Source organism: Hypomesus nipponensis, chromosome 2 (genome assembly GCF_054491055.1).
Source record: "Hypomesus nipponensis isolate SF chromosome 2, ASM5449105v1, whole genome shotgun sequence".
NCBI classification, from domain to species: domain Eukaryota; kingdom Metazoa; phylum Chordata; class Actinopteri; order Osmeriformes; family Osmeridae; genus Hypomesus; species Hypomesus nipponensis.
Genome location: NC_140362.1, coordinates 16913051 through 16929227, shown reverse-complemented (window position 1 = coordinate 16929227; position 16177 = coordinate 16913051). Strand labels below are relative to the sequence as shown.

General features: G+C 38.9%; 1 protein-coding gene across 3 annotated transcripts; it reads right to left on the bottom strand.

The window, feature by feature from the left end:
- Window positions 1-294: 294 nt before the first annotated feature.
- etv1 (ETS variant transcription factor 1) lies at window positions 295-15320 on the bottom strand. Of its 3 annotated transcripts, none has more exons than XM_084670436.1 (14): window positions 14944-15320; window positions 14514-14630; window positions 14168-14258; window positions 13849-13896; window positions 13037-13102; window positions 9861-9914; window positions 6809-6938; window positions 6017-6211; window positions 5492-5739; window positions 4064-4132; window positions 3850-3918; window positions 3558-3727; window positions 2111-2212; window positions 295-1987 (listed from the first exon to the last, which is right to left on the bottom strand). In XM_084670436.1, exons 2-14 carry the CDS (start codon window positions 14556-14558, stop codon window positions 1766-1768), a joined length of 1509 nt encoding a protein of 502 aa, XP_084526562.1. In that variant the 5' UTR covers window positions 14559-14630; window positions 14944-15320; the 3' UTR covers window positions 295-1765. The 3 variants fall into 3 exon arrangements, with proteins under 3 accessions (XP_084526562.1, XP_084526579.1, XP_084526570.1); XM_084670453.1 differs by having other exon boundaries at window positions 14168-14322; window positions 14944-14965; XM_084670444.1 differs by lacking the exon at window positions 13037-13102.
- Between the last annotated feature and the right edge of the window lie 857 nt (window positions 15321-16177).

Sequence of the window (16177 nt, the reverse complement as noted above, 5' to 3'; positions counted from 1 at the left end):
CTCAGAAATTGCCCGTGCTAGTGTGTGAAACTATGAATGCCCTCATTCTAAAAAAGAAGAAGAACATGCTATTTTGCACAAAAAGAGGTTTGTGGTTAGTTTGGCCACAAAAGTGCATTTTCTGTTTCAGGAGTTGGCATAAGGACAGTAATTTAATATTAATGAAGTACTCCAAATCCAAGAAATTCTCAAAAATTTGTGATTTTCATGTACATTTTTTGTTGTTGTCAAAACGTGAACAGTGATGAAATGTTTTTAGAACCATTTTATTACAGAATGTTTGCTATTGCCAATCCCATCCCAAACACATATACTTACAGAAAATAAATGTTGACTGACCAACCTTTTTTAATGTTTGAGAAAAACAAAACAAAAAACATTGGATAAAAAAAATGCATTGCAGACCGTAGCTGCCATAATTTTTTGAAGACTACAAAATACAATTACAATTTGAAGCAGCAACCAATGTGCATTTACCTGATCATACAATGAAACACAATTTTTGTTATGACATGACTTCATCACATTATAAAATTCTAAATATTGATGATGCTTTTTATAAAATAAAAAACAACTCTATCAATGGCAATGCAAGTATAAGCAATTTACATATTATGGCAATTTAAAATATTTTACAAATGCAAAACTATTTGGGGAAATGGTCTGATTGGATATTTGACTGTGAGTGATTTGAGTGATGTTACTTTGCTATTGTTGACAATTACATGTACTGTATCCCAAAACTATGGAGGAAAATAATTTAATAGATATATTGTGATATTTTATGCAGTGATTATTTGACACAGTTTGACATTAAAATCATAGATCAACTGAATAAATAACTACTAGGTATTTGAGCAGCAAACAACAAAAGGGATTTTTTTTTCAAACAGTAGTCAACTGATAAATTACATGTAAGTAAATTATAGTACCTGTTTTTTGACTATAAAATACTTAATATGCTCAATGAGTATATAGAAATGTTTTAATCCAGAAGTTTCACAATGGTGAATTTGATTTAATCCGTTTACACCAACGCAGTCTCACTAACCAACAAAGTCCATCACTGCCAAAACACAGTTACAGTATATCAGCAAATGTTATATAGATCCAATATTTATAACATCATGTACTGTATTATTTATCATATCTACATACCACACACAGTTGTCTGTGACAAAGTGGATGAGTGGTTGAGGGCCAGACAGTATTGGCAGGTAAAGGTGCAACTTTAAAACTGTCAGCCAGGCAGTATTGAGGACCACTAAGAATTGTTATTACATTACTTTTCAAGTCTATAATTATGTCACTTCACCATAAAAGTATCTTAAAAGCATGTCATTACAATACATTGTATTATTCACTTAAATGAGTAAGAAAGTACACAATGGTGATAAGGACAATTAACATAAAACAAAATAAAAGAAATAAGGCTGAAAGAAATTATTGGAAGCGTTGAGAGGGTCAGAAAAACTTGCTCCTTTCATTGACCATGTTCATACATGACCATTGGCCTTTGAGTCCTGTCTCATAACAATGTGGCATGCTCAGGAAAAAACCTCACCTGGAATAGAAACATAACCAAAGCAAAAATAACCAAACCACCACTCAGGTTCACACATTGTCAGTCCCTGTCCATAAAGTGCACTCTCCATCCTGCAGTAAGACTTGGACGTCAAAAGGAAAAAAGGGTATACTTGAGTTTTTTTCCACTCTGGTAATAATTGTTATTGGGGTACAGTTTGGTTTGGGGAATCAACTGACGTTAATAAACGTAGCCCTCGCTGTAGGGGTGAGGGTTGCAGTAGGGCGCTTCCTGCACGTAGGCCATGCTCTCGTCAAAGTGTGACAGAGGCACTGTCTCCTCCTCGTTGATCTGCCGCTCCATGTCTGTCTTGAGGACAGGTCGCTGATTGTCGGGGAATGCCATGGAAAACAAAGCCTCTGGATCGCACACAAACTTGTACACGTATCTCTCCCCTGCCACCTAAAAGAGCCGACACACCACAAGATTAGATTTGGATGAGTTGGGATAGCCACAGTTCCTGACAACAAAGACGGTGGGTCTTTGTCGAGGGTATCATTTTGCCTGAAGCAGCTGCCTGCTTACCTTCTGCATGATTCCCTTCTCGTAGTAATAGCGTAATGATCGGCTGAGTTTGTCGTAGTTCATAGCGGGTCGATTTTTCTGTATACCCCATCGACGTGCCACCTTGGTAATAGACATGCATAAAAACACAAGCAAAGGCACACAGAAAAAATTTGGGTATTTAATTATAGAATAACTACAATATTTAATGTTAGAACTAGAATGCCATAGAAAATACCACACAGTTCACCTTTATTGTAGGAGCACACACACACACCGTTATACAATTTCCAAGTGAGAATTCCCATGACGTAGCCGAAATGTTAAACAAAGCTTACTAATCCATATTTCCTAAGAACAGCAATAAAAAGTGCATCCAGACTCCATACCCATGATCAGGGATGTGTTCATTAGGAACTCGTCACACACCCAGTGGAGGAGGCAGCAGATGTTATAGCACCTGTCTACCAGACCACCCTCCCCTATCACATCTCTATACCCCCTTTTCTCTCTCTCTCTCTCTCTCTCTCTCTCTCTCTCTCTCTCTCTCTCTCTCTCTCTCTCTTTCTCTCTTCTGCTTTGTCGCACTCTTGTTACATTTCTCCCTCTCGCTCTCTTTTTCTCTATATATTTCTCTGACGCTGACTCTCCACACAGGTCCCTTTTGATTATTCATGTTACACCTGTCTGGGCCAAAGCAATACATTTACAGCCATCTTCACAACCTCCCAAATACACTACGTTTGGTCACCTGATGGCATGAATGGGCCCCCCTGTTTGCTGCAGCTGGTCTGTCCTGCTGAGCACCGTTGGGCCGTGTGGACCAGCGCCAAGTACCCCACACCCTCCCTGACTCCCCTGTGTCCTCCCCCATTCTCCCTCGGTTCTCTGACTGACTAGAGCTGTCTGTATGATGTAAGTGTACACACACCAAAACCTAACCTAACCTTTTTTTTTTTTTTTAAACAGTTTTGATTTAAATATTTATTAGGGAGCACTTCACCAACCGACAGCCAGTTTAATTTCAGTGGGTGACACACTTAAAAGCAATTGTATTGCATGTGTGCACAGATTATACTGTCAATTTCTTTTATTCTTTCAAGTTTCACTTTCAAAATTGAGCCAGTGATTGTTTGATGAATTATACAAATATATACTTCATTGTTATGATCTAAACACAACGCTAAAATCTTTCAATGTCATGTTGAAAAGTAAAAAACATGAATTTCTTTCTCTGGACCTTAAGCATCCAAATTTCAATTCACATAACGCACCATTTTTTCTTCAGAAGGGTAACTAAGGAACAAGGTTGAGTCCTGCCACCTCAATACTTACTGCTTAGGGCCCATCCTTCCACACAGATAGTTTTTGTTTATTCTTAAAAAAACAAACAGCTGACACTGTTTTCAAACAGTAGATTTATTGGTTGGATAATGTTCCCTTGTCATATTTAAGAACAATTTCTCACCTCCTCTGGCTCAATTAGCTTGAACTCCATGCCACGTCCAGTCCAAGCGATGAAGTGGGAGTTGGAAGGGTCATCCAAGAGAGCCACCAGGAACTGCCAGAGCTGAAGTGACCCTCTGCGCTGGTACGTTGGTCCCTCACGATAAAGGCCAGACTCTTGCTTGATGTCACCTATATTACGCAGAAGGGAGATAATGACTCACTGTTTATGAGACTCACTGTTTATGTGTGTGTGTGTGCGCGTGTGTGTGCGTGTGTGTGCATGTGTGTATGTGTACTTTCTGTACACTCACCTTCAACCTTTTCGGGGACCACGCAGGTATCATCGTAGAAGTGCCTAACCACTTTGTCAAACATACAGCCTAAGATAGACAAGACTGTAGTCAAAATGATATAGTAAATCGTTCATATATATACTTTTTTTTGTAAAATAATAAATAAGTCAAGAAATATCATTTGAAACTTAAAATATTTATCTAACATAATAATAATATCTAGCAATAGTACCTTCAGTCCTGTTGGGGTGAGCCAGATAGCCATCTTGCCTTAGGTAGACAGAATGGCAACTAGGCACTTCTGCAGAAATATAAAGAGAGGAGAGGCCATGGAGTCAGTGTTAAAAGTCCTTAAAGGAGCATTAGGAACAGTATCAGTTATCTAATAGCAGTCAGGGCTGTTCACTCACTGCACTCAATGGCCCTGATTAAATAGCATGTTTCCCATGTCACTTGCTCCCAGCCATGGAGAACCCCTTAGACCACTACAGGACTATACCTATTCACTTTACTGCATTAGACTAGTGTTTTATACATGTGTTTCACAGGCAGATAGCATGTGCCTCACATTGGGAACAACTGGCATTACTAAAACTAAAACCTCCAGTATACAGCATGACATAAGATCAATGTATGTACTGTATATACACTATTTATTTCTTTGCTTTACTGCTTTGTCCAATTTAACTTTTATTTACAGCAAATGTTCGAACATCTTATAACATTACAGCCATTGGCTGTCATTAAACTGAAAAACTAGCTACAAAGTGAATGTTCAATAAAATGGCCATGCCTGTTCATTTAGGGGCTGTAAACAGTTCTCTGAACTTCATCAAAGTAATGGGCTTGTAGAGGAAATTACTACTAATGAAATTACCAGTTCCCCTCCCATCCTCTGTAGCAGGCCTGTCCCAGTAAACAGGCTTCATCATGACCGCTAATAAATTCACCTAAATGGTCAATCCGGGATATACAACTGGTCTAGCCATATAGTCCAGCATTAGTGACGTCTGAGTAACAGAGAGAGCTGCTGAAAAGGAGTCATGTTACAGAGCGTAATCTGGACCAATGGAAGCTATGGAGAGTTATTATTGAAATCACCTCCACAGGGGGCAGGTAGACATCTCTCCTTACTGTTGTGAATGAACACAGCAGTCCAGCAAAGGTTCATTTATGCCCTGGAGTGGCCTTAGGACTTTGGGGCACAGGGGGGAGATTAGACACCCACGCTCCTGGGCTAGTGTGTGTGTGTGTGTGTGTTTGTGTGTGTGTGTACGTGTGTGTAAAGTATGTGTAAGAGAGAGCAGGGGTCATTGGCCTGCACCAGCCCCTCTCTTTCCCCATTAGAGCACCACAGGAAATGAACCCAGACACAGACACACCAAACCAACCAGACTGCTGCACTAATAATGGATTAATCCAATAGACAACCCCCAATTCCTAACACGGCAATGTTCTGAATCTGAAGAGAGGAAGGTTTGGAAGTATTATGTGGTATTGGATGATACCAATTGACATTGTTTCTTGAAATATATCTATTATGGTATGTTATCTCTCTATAACATATCACAATAGATCTATTTGGTACTTTTGACGATAAAATGAGTTTAAGGAAACACACATGCACACTACACACAGAAAAAGAAAAGTGAACCCTGACCTGAATCATAGGTGAAATCTCTAGGCTCCTGTTTGATCATCATGGAGGAGGGGTACGTTGGCGGGACAGGGGCACCAACCATGGTGGGGTGCTCATAAAGGGGGTCGGGATACTCCTGCTTGAATCCTTGAGGGGGGAATGGGATGTTAGGCTCTGACATCTGTCTGTGGTACATGGGTCTGCTGTCCCGTGACATTGATGCCGGGGAGGGGAAAGAGTGGCATGGCTCCGACAATTGGCGCCGAAATCTGAAGAAAACAAAGCAAAAGATGGGAAATGCCATTGTTGGGTTTGTAAGATATCATTCATTACAGTAAATACTTGTTATTTACACTACACTTTGCTGTACTATACTATGCAATATTTAAAATATTCTATGCTTTTCTTTACTAAACTATACTATAAAATACTATAATATACTGTTCTATATCTAGTACACAACACTTCAATACATCACTTTACACTACACTAACTAGACTGCCCTTCACTTTCTTACACTGTACTAAACTGTTCAGTTGGGAGTACCTGTGGTCCATAGCATAGGTGCTGTCAGGGAGGGTCTGGGAAGGCTGTAGGTGGGGGTATGTCCTGTCAGGTTTGGGTGTAGGGGTGGGGGCCGCTGTGGGGGAACCATGGTGAAGTGGGGACACGGAAGTGCTGCAGGGGGGGGTGGCTGGGCTGGAGGGCTTCATTCCTGTTGGCTGCTTCTGCTCGTAGGCACTGGGTTGGGAAGAGATCCAGTCGGTCACGTCTAGCCATCAAACGTTTGTATGAAATATGTAAGACGGAGGCCATTGTAATGTTTATGATTGATTATTTTATTTTGTTCTATTTTAATCTTTATTGAAGTACTGGCTAATTTATCTGGCTCTCTATGTGGTGTTTGTTTCACTGAAAGCTTAGGATAACATAAAAACCTTACTCATTGCTTTTCCTTCATGCATCTGCATGTGGTAGAAATGGTAATAACCCTTCTGCATGTTTAACTAGGGACTGGTTTTCAAGCTACTTTCAATAGGTTATTTAAAAAGCATACCATACGTATCTAGAAAACCCATTGGTGTAATTCGTTTTATTCCAAAACCTCTTTCATTATTTCTGTACTTGCTGTCAAGAGGGTAAAGTTTATGAAAACTGTTTCCCATGTCAGAGAGGTACCTTTTAAGACATTTAATAGAGCACCTGGTGCTATTTTAGGTGTAGTCCTTTAATTTAACTTGACGGTAAAAAAAAAATGCAACCAATACATTTTTCCATTGAAAACTCGATTGAGCATCAGTAAGTGTTTTGAGACGTTTACCATGGCATAATACACACCTGATATTGTACAGGCACTTCTCTCCATATTGGAGTTTGAAGGGCCTTTCCTGGCTACAGTTGGAGCCCAGCTCTGAGCATGGGCTGTGGGGTTCTTTCTTGATCTTCAGCTGCAGTCCGTGGAACGCCACTGTAGATAAAGGGAGGAGAAATGGAGAACAGAAGATGTGAGCTGTCATTTGTGTAGCTTGATGGTGATTCATTCAAACATAGCAATGCAATATTAAATGTTCATACATGTCTAAGTGCAGTCACACCTGGGAAAAAAACGATTCCGTTCTGTAGACACAAAACGAACATTTCTTTCTTAAACAAGTAAAAAGCACATCTTTCTCCACAAAGGATTTCTAAAAATAGGGAAATAGCTGTCTCAGTCATCACTCAATGTAACAACTCACTTCAAATCTCATTTGTATCTTGCTTCAAAATGGGATTCGCTTCCTGAAATATGACAAGCTCTGCGCTGCAGGGGTGGGGTCTACTAAATCCTTATCTGTTCAGCTACCTGTCAATACTGGCCAGACAACAACAACAAGATTCATTGATCTCAGGTCTCTCTCTTTACCTTTGCTCACAGTCCCTGTGCTTCTAAGAGGCTGTTAAGTACCAAATCAGTCCTGATTAACGTCCCATCATCTTGAGTCATGATCAACGCTAATTCAATTGGCCAGGCTGACAGTCAGTCAGGATTAAGTCAACTCTGGGTTCCCTGAAAGTTACTGTCTCACCGCAAATAGACAAGCACGCGCACCCACATGCAGACAAAGGAAGGGGTGTAAAACCCAAAGTGTTGTGAAGATATACTAAATGAAACTTTTCTGATTATTTATAGATTATGAACAACATCCTTAAACTTGTGTTGGTACACAGTCACTTTTTTTTTTCCTTGAGACAAGACAATGACCTAAACCAGTCCCACAGCTCTTGGAGGAAGTATTGTAGGACTTAACACCAAAATGTTTAGAGTTTTCTAGTAGCTGACTGACAGCTGCCCAGCGTGACAGTCTCTCTGTGTGTTGGAGGTTCGATCTGCCAACGCCCCATCGGATGCCCTGGTCTCCAGGGAAAGCCACTGGCACATGGTGACAAAACACAGGGGTTGTTGGCGGCCCTCGCTGGGGCCTGACCTTTCTGGGTCATCGATCGTAGGTCAAAGAGACACTTCCTGAGGGGAGACCTTTGTCAAGAGAGAACAGTGTCAACTGTTCTAGGCTGCAGCCTAAGCAGATTCAGGGTAAAAAAAGAAATCTTTAATATGATCTTGTTCTGGCTCATTCTATTTGGCATATTGGAAATAATTTTGGCTTTAGAAAAGCAAGCAGAGTTTAATTTGTTGTTTGATGCATCTCTGTGTCAAATTAAATTATGTTCTGTTTATCAATAAATCATGATGAACAGTAATGCATTCAACACTTTATAAACTGTTTGTGAACTAAAATGCTTATTTTACTTTGGCATAGTACAAATAGATATAGAAATGTCAAATAGATTTGTCAATGGGGTACCATGGTACATAAATCAATAGAAAGGAATTGCAGTAACTACAGAAGATACTTCCTCTTTAGTTCAGAATGTCATGTCCATCACAGACAATTGCAGTGATTATCTACATATTGATTAACCTATGACTATTTTAAAGAATAAGTATTTACAAAAATTGCTGGAAAAATGTCCAATTAAAATGTCACATGTCAATAAATATAAATACTAGCAGATACATAAAGGTTCCTATGTAAACAATTACTTTATATGTGATGGTATGGTCGACAACAAAACTCTTGATGGGAACAACTGAATGTTTTGGTTTCCTAAGTTTATAGGCAGATCAAGCTCCGGTGATTTCATAAATCTGATTTGTTACTTGGCGACAGAAAATCTCCCAATTTTCACCTACTGTAGGTGCCATTGCTGTTAAATGCTTGTAGTTCTTATCTAGCAGTTACATGTGGTCTCATTTTACACTGCCTTGACTGCTTCATGCCCTGCTAAGTTATGCTAGAAAGTTTAAGACAAAGACCTCACCATGACATCAAAGAATATGGTTGTCAAATACAAGACTGTGATTTGTCTTTTGGTACCTCCCCCATCCAGTACATCCCATTAAAAATTAAGCGAGAAAAAAAGAAAAGAAATTACATGCTGTTGTATTCAGCAATGTTCTATTTTCAAATGTTTTACTAGCGCTACCTCAACATTATACAATAAGATACATTTGATATACCTTTCCTCCCATTCTTTCTTTTTACTACCTACTCTCCCTCTTTTCTCTATCCCTCCCTTGTAGTGAAACACACATAGGAGTGTGGCAGGCTGAGGTGCCTGCTCAAGAGCCCAACCACAGTGCCCTTGCCCTCCCACCATCTGTTTGTACCTCTTCAGTCTGCTACAGCATGCCAACAGGACGTTTCAGATGGTCAGCAGTCTCCTACTACAATGGGAACAGACCCTGCATGCTCTGAAGGACATGGGGACAGTTTCGGAGACCTTTGATTCAAACAGAGGACTCAACAATCTTGGGTTCAATGTTTTACTGTATGTCAAACATCTCTCCTTAGACTATAGGTAGTACTAGACAGTACTTCTAATTTCTTTCTACCACTGTCTTTGTATCCCAGTGTATCAATTTGTTTTTCATTGTTTATCCAGATCAATTTGGGGAGGGGGGGGGGAGTATGCAACAGAAAAAGGTAATGAAGGTTTCAAATGCAACTGTCTTTGATAAAATTGCATTATATATAATTTTGAAAAAGGCTAAGTGTAACATCAAATCTGTGATGTTAAAAAAAAAACGAGTCGCAAATTAGCAACAATATTGATATTTCTTCCTCACAGTTTTACAATATCAGAGTGCAGTAAGCTACCTCCTCCCTCTCCTCCACACCTGTTTCCTTACCCGTGACACAAGCTCTCCAGAGAGCATGTGTGAGAGCAAAGGTGAGGGTACTGAGAGACACGGAAAAAAACACCCCACATGCGCTCACACAGAGGATAAACCCTCAGATACTCAAGTGCAAAAACACGCACACCCGTAGACATAAAAAAGCATACTCACAGTTTTCAGTCTGGAAGTCTGGGACGAACTGCTCGTCATTGTCGGGAACTTGGGCTTGAAAGAGAAGAGGAGAGGCAAAATAAAACGTTAATTTTATTGCAAAGGATACTTCAGAAAAAGATTTGCAGCTAATATTTGCTTCACTTGTTATAAATCAAAAACGTAAACTCAAAATGTTATATATAATAAGGACATATATTAATTTGGCCCACAGTCAAACATTTTAACTATATAACAGTGAGGAAAATAAAATGTAAGAACATCAATTAAAAAACATTTAATTGATGTCCTAAATTTGCCTTTCCCATTGATTAGGCTGTGCAGCACAGTAGCACCAGGACTATCTCAACACCAGTATAGCCAAACACCCATTGTTAACAGTATCTAATTGGGTTCTTCCCCACTGGTGAATCCACCTGTACCTGCCGAGTTAGGTCTGTTCCAAATGCGAGTGTGTTTCACCTAACATTCACACTCCCCTGCTTTCAGGCTAATGCTAAGATAATGAAGTCTCCTAGTCCTCTGCACAAGGCCCAATTAGGCATGTACATATTTACATCACACATATTTACACTCTGAGACAGTTCTCATGTCCCTCAAGTTCTACTTTGGCAAACTGAGGCAAAAAGCAATATGAGATTTAAATGTGTCATTAGCACGTCTATTTTTGTGCAGAAAGAGGTGGATCCTCATTATCACCCAATCAGTTGCATGTTGAGACACGTCTGTATCTCATCATAAATCTCCCTTTTCCCATATTTTCACTTCTCAGATAATCTTTATGTTTGTTTTTATGGTGTGAATAGAAGAACAAAACAAACATAAAATCCAGCTAAATTGCTGATTTGTGCGTACAATGTAAACAGACTGTAAAGTCTGTTACATACACTCTAAAAGTTGATTTGAGAGAGAAAAAAAAATACATGGAATAGATTTTTAAAAATCAACAATTTACTTTTGGAGTACTAATCGTGCCAATAGTAATGTAATTGTACATACAACAGATCGAAGGAAACTTGAAGTTAGTACCCTGGTCAAAATACTGAAAGGGCACAAAGTGTTTCAAATTCAGACCTTAAATTACATTGACAATTAATTCATCTGAGAGAGCATCAAAATTATAAACCTGGAAAATTAACTCCAAAATCTTGTGTATCAGCCAACTGACTTTTTAGAGCATTTAAACTACTCTTAATCCATCTGGCCGTTATAAAACCAGTACCAATCAGTCTATACAATACAAATGCGAAATAAAGCCACACCTTCATTCATCATATATAACTGAATTAAATTTCCTGCTGTATTCAAAAAAGCATAACATTTACCCAATAGTGGCCTAATCACTCTTTAAAAAAGCTTTGTTTTCCATGAACGTGTTTGACTGTGTTAGACCATGACAGAGAGAGAGGGGGGCAAGAGCAGGACAAGGCAGAAAGGGGAGAAAGAGCGTCTGCAGCCAGAAGGAGCTGCAGGATGTATGAGTCATTGGCCTCAGTCTGTGAATGGGCCAGCTGATCCCTGCAACAACTCCTGGGGAGAGCAGGAGAACTGGAACTATGCCGCCATTCACAAAAAAAGAGGTGGAGTGAGGGAAAAAAGAGACAGAGAAAAGAAAAATAGTAAGGCCCCAAACACAAAGGCCAGACCAGAAATGGCACACCCTTTATGTGTAAGCGGTGAAAAAAAACATCAGAGACTTGTAAGATTCACAAGTCTCCTGTATCCAGAGTGAAAGTGGTCTGTGTCTGATGGGATTGGTTAAAACAAACAGGACTTGAATTAACAAACTGTTGGAATAATGATTTGAAAAACATTTTCCCTAAATTTCTCTAATTTCCTGATAAAATTAGCAAGAGCTTGCCAAACTTGCCAATCATGTTAAATACCCTTTCACCTAATGATCTATGACATTAGAAATTTAGTCTGTCTCACAAAATTCTTCTTTGTATTTCCAATTACCTGAACTAATACATCATTGAAATAGGTATATATTCCTTTTTATCTTAATGGACAGGAAGTAATGTATCAAATCTACAATCTTGAAACATACATCAAATTGATCCATGACAGACAGACCTGTAATTCTAACAGTAATATCTTTGTCATTGACCAAGAACTCTTTTTCCACCGAAATGATAAAATATTAAAATCATGTCTCATTCCTGTTCAAGCCCTGCGGTATAATCCTTGTAGCTGGTGGAAATAGATGGTAGAGTATTTCAATATCTGTTTCAAAGCATAGTTTTCTTCTTTTTTTAAAACCTAAATTATATTGCAAGCGTTTTCAAACATGTTGAAGAATAGATGAATCTCATAAATTATTAAGTCTCCTTTCATATGCAGGAACTGAGTAATATTTTCTACCTTACTACAAAAATACTTTTAGATAACTTTCCCAATAAAATTTAAGTTGCTAAAGAAACCTCTTTTCTATCACTGTCTTATCACTTCAGATAAAAATGAATGCCAAAGTTGTACGGAATAGTCACAAACTGTTGAAAAGGCTAGCAAAGGGTATTATGATGAAATTATAAAATAAAATACGTATTTTCATATACAGGCATATCCTCTACTACAATGTTCCTCAAAATCAGACCCCCAAAAAGTATTCATTCTAAACAAAAATGTATTCTCCAATCATTGAGTAAAATATAACATTTCTGTAGTGCAAATAGTAGTTGAGTTGAAAAAAACATCAGAATGTGCAGTATTATCTTGTGGATTACATAGCACATCTGGTGTCAATTTGATTACCCTGTCAGTATGAAGACAAGTAATTCTAAAACAGCTTAGTTTTTAATTTCCCATTGTGATTCACATCAGCTCAACAATTTAGTTTTCTATATACCATTGCTGTTATGTTGTCTAACTTATTATACAGTACTTAGTCATACTTATACTAATACCATGTGAATGTGTCTTTTCAATAACACATAGGGAATTTGAATAAGACTAAAATCAGGGAGTCTTGGTCAAGTGCACTCAATAAGCATTGCAAGTGATAAAAGCATCCCATGTATCCCAGGAAAGACCTTCACAGGATGAGTAAATATGTAACTAAATCTAGTTAAACAAATAGTAATCTACATACCTGTATGAAGCTTGAAGAAACATAGCATGCATTCTACAAAACTTACTGACAGAACAGACAACACATATCGATAATGATTACTGACCAAAACTTCGGTGTTGTAGACAGGGTGGAAAAAAGACACTTGCACTTAAATCCTGAAGCATCACGTCTGAGTTAGACCAAAAAGAGCAAGTATTGCCATCAGAGAAAGAAAAATAAATGAATGAAAGCTCAGAGAAAATAAACAAAAACAGATCAAGGAGATCTTTTGGAGAGCATGAGAAAAATGTAAATCCGTTCCTTTTCCTCCTCACGTGAAAAGAATAAATGAAAAAAGACTTATACTACAACTGTACACAGGAGGATGAGCTTTGGTGTGATGTGCTGAGTAGAAACGAGAAAGAGTGAAAGTGTATGAGAGAGTGAGTGTGTGTGTGAGAGAGAGAGAGAGAGAGAGAGAGAGAGAGAGAGAGAGAGAGAGAGAGAGAGAGAGAGAGAGAGAGAGAGAGAGAGAAAGAGAGAGAGAAAGTAAGAAGGTGACAGAGTGTGAGAGAGTGAGAACAAGAGAGGTAAAGGGGGGAACATGAAAATAGGTGGTGGAACAGCACTGGTAGTTGGTGGCTGTGTCTTGCATGCGTTAGCTCTCGCCAAAAGCAGAAGACACAGTGAGCGTCAGAGTGCTTTCTCCTGGTAATTTGTGATGACACTTTGGGTAGAGCCTCCTCAGTATCCCTCAAGACCCAATTCATCACAGTCTCTAATGTATGCATGACACACAAGGTGCCTCTTCCACACAAGCTTTAATTGGACTGCAAAGCTAGGCATGTAACTTGAGTTAAGATTTTTCCTCCATCTCTCCTCTCTGTACTTTAAGAAAAAAGTGAAAGACACAGCTTATGAAGAAAATACACTCACCCTCTGCCAGCCAGGTCTCCTGCAATTGACTGAGGTCCTGAAACAGTTCTAGAAGAATAAAACAAAGGACGTGACAAAAAAATTATACACTAAGTCAACAGCCTTCATTATGAAAGATTCACAAAACAATTTGATGGTTAGTTTAGTTTATGACACATATGTAGCAACAACTCAAATTAGGTCATAACCACTTACAGAGGCAAGTCCGAATCTTCAGTGAGTTGTAATTGAGAGTTTTTGTTCAGGTGGCAACAAACAAATTGAATTTTGCGAAATGTTTAGAAGCCGTGAAATTAACTTGTTTCTGTTCTCTGCCTACCTTCAGTGTCCAGGGCCAGGTCAGAGTTAATGAATTTCCTTTTTCTGTCATTTGCTGGTCTCTCGTTGCATGTCTTTTTCCCTTGTGGTTTCTAAAAGGGATGCAACAGATCAATTTTTCCCACTGGAGTGATGTTGTGTTGGACACCGAAACAGCTGAGAAAGTAATAGGCGATGTTCAGTCACAAACCTGCCCCACTGAAAAATCTAATCTGTTGAGGCACTTTCAAATCTCAAATATGTGCATTTTCGGTTTGATAAAGTTAAATAAATACATAAACAACATATCTGTAAACAATTTGGACACACTGCAAAATATCAACAAGTGTATGGTTAAACTTACTCACATTAGAATTAATATATGGCACTTGTTGGTCGTTAAATCGCTCCATTCTGTAACTGTAGTGCTTTACAAACAAGATGAGTGTCACCAAGAGCTTTCCACTAAGCCTGTCCGGTCAGCCCTAAAGAGATGGAAAAGAGGAGAAAACTGTTTAACGATCATGAACTTGACAGGATTATCAACCCCAAAGTCTTCTGGTTAAAAACGACATAATAGTCATACTATGATAGGCTACATTTTACAAAACAACACTAAGTAAAGCTTTCTTTAAAGCTGGTTGTATGTTGCGCCGAATTTCCCACTTCTAATATCTCTGTGCAACTGTGGCGATTAACAAAACACCAGCAATATAATCGAAAAACATTGTTACCAAATTACATATTAATGCTCTGATCTTACAAAATCGTAAATTAATCTAGAAAGAACGTACCTACCTAACAAGCTACGCACGACATTCGTCAATGAGAGTGTATCTTGAAAGAAAGGCGAGTCTGTTCCTGAGCTTCCCGTCTGATGCTTGCGCTCTCGCCGCTCACTAGGTCGGTGTCGCTTTGGCGCGCATTGGCATCGCCTCCCAGGGCCTCCATGGAAACAGAAAGCGCTCCCTCTCCTATTGGTTGTCAATGTGTTTAACTGGATCCGATTTCAATCATTCACATTTGTCGTAGATGCGTTTTTAAACTTCAGAAGTCGAGGCATTAAACATGATTTTGCATTTAACACTAATCAATCAAACAGTGGATTCTCAAACATGTTGTTAGAACTTTCCAAGTTTACAAACACGTAGGCTGCGTGCACACCAATGTGGTGTTCACAACACGCTCACTCAAAGGGCGCGTGCACGCACACACACACATACACTGAATTTTGTGACCATGGTAACAGTGTTTTGCATTTGAAGTGTTTCCAGGGGGATTTCCTAAAGCTGCAGCTCTTCCCTCCGTGTAAGGGATACATTGTTAAGTGTGGTTCAGACATCCAGAAGGCACTGACCTGTAAGTAATGTACAGGTCACTGGGCAACTGAGGACAGGCTTGCTTTACCGACTGAATGGCACACCTACACACTGAGAATAACATGGCAGGCGAATAACACGGACAAAAATAATTTGGGCTGTATAAGATGATTATGACGTTATTGATAAAAACAATTTTTATCACTTAATCCATTGCTGCAACCGAGATAAAAATATAAGGAAGAATGACATGTGTCAGGTTCAATCTTTGGGCTATTCTATGGAAAGGGCTTTTGTATAGAGACATTGATGGGGATGTGAAGTGAAGTACAGTATCAAGTCACTCCGGGTGAAACCCCCTTGAGGACTAAGAAACACAGGTCATGTGAAGGTGTCCATCCATTTTATACCCAAGGTAAACCCATGTGCAAATCTCCACACATCTGCCATATCTCCAGAGATGCTGGTTTCAAAGCAAGCATTAGTGAATGAAGCTCTTATTTTTAACGTATTTGTATTGAAGAAGTCCCTTTTCTTGATTTGTGTTAATTTCCCGCAATACACTTTCATGCAGTAGAAATCTGCTCTCTTACCACTTCTTAACTGCACTATATGACTGTCTTAATAAAAAAACTAAACCATATGCACATATAGAGTATGCCTTTAAGACAGGAAATGAATCAGAATTGCTTTGTAAAGTGTAACATACATAT